At 36.5% G+C, this 5,908-nt stretch overlaps 1 protein-coding gene across 2 annotated transcripts in view; it reads right to left on the reverse strand.

Moving 5' to 3' along the window:
- LOC106529890 (neuronal acetylcholine receptor subunit beta-2) overlaps positions 1-3,619 on the reverse strand; it is a 12,085-nt gene extending 8,466 nt beyond the window's left edge. The window contains exons 1-2 of one of the 2 annotated variants that reach the window (XM_014025419.1): positions 3,199-3,619; positions 338-483 (exon numbers count right to left, since the gene is read on the reverse strand). In XM_014025419.1, coding sequence (XP_013880873.1) covers positions 338-483; positions 3,199-3,244 — 192 coding nt within the window. In that variant the 5' untranslated portion in view covers positions 3,245-3,619. Of the gene's footprint in view, positions 1-337; positions 581-3,198 lie in introns of those variants that run through there. The other variant, XM_014025418.1, reaches the window with a different exon arrangement.
- Positions 3,620-5,908: the final 2,289 nt, after the last annotated feature.

The raw sequence follows: 5,908 nt of genomic DNA on the forward strand, positions 1-5,908 counted from the left end.
TCCAGTGAAATATATTTATGTTTGTGGTTGTAATGTGACAAAATATGGAAAAGTTCAAGGGGTATGAATACTTTTGCAAACCACTGTATCATGTATGTACACTGGTATATATCAGGTCTGTACACAGGTACATATCAGGTATGTACACTGGTATATATCAGGTATGTACACTGGTATATATCAGGTATGTACACTGGTACATATCAGGTACGTACACAGGTACAGTCTGATATTATTACCAAAGAATTCTGCTGACATCAACTAAACTTGGTCTGATCTAAAATGTTGTTTTTCAGCAGATCCAGAAGAATCTGATGCATTGAGAATATGAACTCACGACACTGATGAGCTGAGACAGAGACACCTGGATGGAGATGGTGACCTGTTGACTCTTGTTGACAGCTGGTCGGATCAGTTTGTTGTAGCGCTCTGGCCCCAGCAGGTAGTTCATCAGCCGCTCCTCTGCATTCTCTGCTCCGCTGTCTGAGGAAAAAAAAGCAGAAACACATGGTCTGGGCATGTAATTTCCATCAATTTCAGAGCAAAGAAACATTCTCACTGAAAGGAATTCACAAACCAAGATGAGAGCAGAACACACTGAGGGGCTTGGGGAGTTGAGTTTGCAGGCTGATGCTTTACTGCAGAGTTTCAGAGCAGAAGAACAAACACAGATCCAGTCGTGCATCGTGTGAGACGATCCCTCAGAGCTCCTTGTTTCTACATCTCTACGGTTTTGGATGAATAGGTCAAACATGAAATGTTTTCCCTCTTGACATTTTGGAGTCATCACGTCTACATTGTCAAACAAACTGATGAGCACAGCGGGCATTAAATATCTACATACTCCTCTTCTTTGCGCCACATGAATTGTTTCCTTTTATTGTAGGATTACGTGCAGTGACAGCGGCTCTTCTTTTCACAGATGCACCCTACTCTTTCAGCTTTTTCTCCAAAAGACAAGGCAATCAATTAAAACTGAATGAAATATCCTCTGGCATTTTACTTCAACAAAAAAAGACGGCCAGATTTACCATCAGATGACAGTGTAGAGAAAAAAACTAACAAAAATGAAAAAAAAAAAACGGATCGCAAATATGTGATTGTCTCTCATCTGAAGTAGTGTCATTGATCTAAAGTTAATGAATGTGTGGCTAAATATGTGATAATAACTGTGTAATAAGTAAACAGAAGAACTGTACATTAATAAACTGGAGAAACTGCTTTTCTGTGTAAATGCAGAGTGAGTGATGAGTACTAAATGACAGCTGAAAGTTGCTGAAGAAGCTGAAACTGGGTTGTTAATGCTTAGGAGAACACTATAGCTAAAAGCTAAAAGAAGCAAAATACTAGCTAAATGTGGTAAAACACTTGCTAAAATCTAAAAATAACAAAAGAATATCAAAAGGCTAAACATTAAAAAGTATCAAAAGGCTTGCTAAATGCTAAAGTTAGTAAATGATCATCTATAAGCAGCAAAATGTTAGCTAAAAGCTAAAAATAGCATAATAAGAGAGCAGAGATGCTAAAGCAGATTTTAAACAAAAAATGTTTATAAAAAGTTAAAGAAATTTTGCATTTCTATAAGAATAAAGGTAAAATTTTGAAAATTACAAGACAAAAATGTCTAGTCAATGTCACCCATTACATGAATTACTTTTTTTTAGATTTATGAGTGGTTAATATAGCAGATGTAATGAGATTGTAAAACAAAAAAATTTAATAATAATAAATATTTGTAAGATGAATTTGGTTTAGTAATTTATTTTCCATCAGAAGACAAATGAACAGTGTATTTGTTTCAGATGTTTGACTTTAACCAGAGGAATATATTCTTATGACAACAGCTACAGTACCTCCTGGTGTTCGTACTCTAAAAATATTCATAAGTAAACGCAGATGGCTCTGTGAATAATTTACTGTTGGCTATTTTATACCTACAACCAAGAAAGCTCCATTTCCTGTTTTTTTTCTGAACACACTTGAATGACTCCTTGTCCCAAAACAGGAGCCTGTAATAATTCATCTGCTCGCTCCAGTTTTTGTTTCATGGAGAGGGGAGACTTGAATCTTTTGCTCAAGAAACTGGCTCCATGATAACATTTAGCTTTAGCACTTGTATTTAAACATTAACAGTGCAGAAAAAAATCTTTAAAGAATATATATCGTCTGACAATGTATATGAGTTTTAGACTATGATCATTGTTGTGAAAGAGTGATGTAGGCATTTTGGTCAATCCATTAAAACAATGGCATTTTTTAAGTCACTGATGATGAAGAAATAAACTAAATAAACTAATAATACTTGGTTTTGTTTTCTGCTGAAGTGACACAAAAAAAACAGTGGCATTATTGCAAGATTTCACTCAAGTATGTGTTGTAAATGAATCTTAGCTACTATCAAATCCCACTTTAGCAGAACATCATTAGCAGATTTATAGCCATTTAGGTGTAGACTACTGCAGTTAGCTGATGGCCATCTTAAATAAGRTTTTGCTTCAAAAGTTTATAATTCATACATCCAGTGATAACTTTCTACAAGATTTGCTAAACTGTTACATGGTTGATGAGATATTTTGCTAACAGAACTGATTCTAAAGTTTTAGTCAAATATCTTGCATAATGAGTTACGCGAATTGAAAGAACTCTGTTGTTGTAATCACATCAAATTTTAGCACAATATGTGTAAACAGAGAGTTAAAACTTATGTTGTGTTTTTTTACTGCCAGTTGTTTGTGGTGACCTTGAATGAAGCGGACACCAACATTTAATTCGTTTTAGATCTGTACCAAACAGTTTTACAAGTTTCATTCAAAGCTGTGGTTCATGAGATATTTTGGTAACAGTCACATGAAATAAGCAAAAACATCATCACCATCCCACAGTGTGTGATAAAAACATAAATGAGCTTTTTTTTAAGGATTGAAAAAAATTCTTATGGGATGTTTTACTGGCTCTGATCTGATCAATAGTTATTAAGTTAAAGCTTTATAGGAGCAAATTAGATCAGGTAAAAATACAGTGCCTTATTGTAATGTCAACATGTACCTTATATAATGTACCATCAGCATTAAAGTTGTATAGAAAGTATTACGTTTTTCAGTTAAATTAAAGGAAAATAAACTTTTTTTTTCAAAAATATTTTTTACCTCAATAAACATTCCCGGTAAATGTAAATAAAAAATGCACAGACAAACTCACATGTGCAGGAGAGAGTGAAGAAGATGAGCAAGGCGAGGAGTGTCATCTCCTGGATCTCCTTCTTCTTGGTCCTTCAAAAAAATAAAGATAAGAAGAAAACAACAAAAAAAGAGAAGAAGTCTCTTAAAAATCAATGATTCATCCGTTTGTTCCGCTGTGATGCAGAAGTTTTTGGTCTTGTTTTCTGCCCCTGTTGCTGGACAAATGAAACAGGTGTACAGCTTCAAGACAAATATCTGTTAGTAGTTCCGTTTTATTCTGCGCGCGCTACAACATCTGGACCGTATCTGTCCTCCAACGAACACGCGCGTAGGAAGTGTTAAACCGCTTCGATCCAGATCCAGCGGTCCGAACCTGGCCCACTTGGTTRGTTTTTAGAACTTCCCGGTGAACTTCTCTCTGCAGGACCTGAAGAACCTGCATGAAGTTTGCTCTCCTCTGATGGAGCTCCTGCAGCCGCCGACACGGGCACGCGCACCACGAGCGCGCAGAGGACTCCTCTGTGACTGGAGCTGATACACATCTATTAAAGATGTCAGGAAGTTGTTTTTTAGATGAAACCAGCAGATTTAAACACAATTATTTATTTATTTATTTATTTATTTATTTATTTATTTATTTATTTATTTTTCACATGGTTCTCTGATTTTAGAGCAACAGTTTTGGATGAAGACTATTTTGAGTTCTAGCTGTTTTGGACCAGCCCTGGTAATGATGTCATGCTTTGGAGCTTAAGGTGTGTTGAGGATGACTCTCAGCTGCTACCACACCAGATTTTAGCTCAGCTGTTGTAGAACTGACAGAGTTATCACCACTTTCGTGTTTCCTAAGGTCAATTAGCTGTAGCAGCCGTCTTCAAATGGGTTGACTCCAAATGCTAAAGAGTTGTAGATGTACATCCATTAACTACTTTCTGAAAGTTTCAGTGAAATCAGCTTAGTGGTAAATTAGATATTTTGCTAACAGACAGACACAGTTGACTCACTTAATCAGTTTGGCATCAAAAGTTATGTCCCACATTAATTTCCAACTCAAAGCTTCTCTTAAACCTTCAGGCCTCATTTACTGCTTTCAAAGAATCCTTGTCTCTGGTGGAACACCTCCCTGTTGTTTATTATCTGCAATAAAGCTCCTGCACAGGAGTTCTGATGCAAATGCAGCATGTGTTGTTCCTTTTTCTGTGCATAATTTGAGTTCAGCTCACACGGAGCCGGTCCAGATGAATCTGGCGGTGGCTGTAAGAGGAGAGTCGTGTTGGCAGCCACGCTGCTGCAGAAGTCAGGGTGGCAGCGAGGAATAATGCAGAAAGGACAAGAACATACTGCCCTTCTTCAGACCATCTTGTGTGTGGCTCATGAATAAATCATTACAGATTCAAAGGCTAACAATCATACATATGGGCTTGTCTTTGCCAGAACGTGGATAAGTGATTTTTTTTCCAAACCAGTCATTTCTGTATTTTTTTTTTCATTTATTGTTATTTTTATTGCAAACATGCAGTTCTTGCACAAAACAAAATAAAACACAAAAATTTTATTTTCCTCCAGTGACTTTATTGATGCTGTTTGCATGTGCATATATCCATCACAGTTCAGGCCATATAACCAGCACATTACTCCCTTCCACGCTCCAGTGGAGATTTCAATCTGCTATAATGGAACTGAGTGTCTGCTTCAGTCAAGTCGACTGACACAAGGTTGCCACATTTTACAGCGATTCACAGCAGCCTTCCTCACTAACTCTTCTGCTCCACAGCCACCTCGGTCCCGTGCACGAGGGTTTAAGGCTGATAAATAAAAGCAGAGACTGTACCAAAACACATTTGTCTGTTTTTAACCCGAGACAGAAGGCCGGGGCTCAATGAATCAGGATGTAACACGGGAGTGGAGCCACACAGTTAGAGTGCTGGATTTATTTCTTTTTAATCCAGATAAATCTCAGTGTGCCTGTGGAAAAGCACACCTGAGTGAGAATGTTACAGAGGAAGCTCATTTCAGCTGCTTATATCAAGAATTTTATTCATTTGATAACGATCCACTTCTCGTGATGTGAAGGCAGAACTGTAGAAGAAAAAGTAAATCAAGAATTTCCCCCCTTCAGCTTAGCTCCGTCACCACAACACACAGAAAACACACCCTTATTACTGAAGGGTCTGAGTTGTTGATCCATCTGCTTCTAACCAACCCTTTAAAGCATAACCCTTTTAAAAATAGCCAGAAAATTCCCATTTTTTAGAACTGGCATGTTTTTGGGGCCTTTAAACAAACTCCAAAATTTTTTTTTTGCCACATCACTTTGTTTACGATTTATTTTTGTATCAAATCTGATACACTGGGCTGTTTTGGTAACATTTTGCTCACAAATAAGTTAAACTAAGAAACAAAAAACAGTTTTGCCCATAACTTTTAACACGTTTAGAACACTCTAAGAAGTTTACTTCTTTGTTGTTGTTGTTTTTTTACAATGAAGATTTTACAGCCATTTATTTCACTTTGTGGTAGGCAATAAAAAAAAAAACAGTTTCTGTCCTTGTGCAGGCAGAGATGTACTTTATAAAAAATTCCCATCTATTATCAAATTGATGACATTTTCTTACTTTCTTTTTTCTCTCTTCTTCCTCAATTTTCTTTGACATTTAACACATAAATATTTAGTCAGTACAGCGTAGAGATTATAATTTCAAAGGAACCACATTGAAAATAGCCTAAAT

This window comes from Austrofundulus limnaeus, unplaced genomic scaffold, assembly GCF_001266775.1.
Source record: "Austrofundulus limnaeus strain Quisiro unplaced genomic scaffold, Austrofundulus_limnaeus-1.0 Scaffold473, whole genome shotgun sequence".
In the NCBI taxonomy this organism is placed as follows: Eukaryota; Metazoa; Chordata; class Actinopteri; order Cyprinodontiformes; family Rivulidae; genus Austrofundulus; species Austrofundulus limnaeus.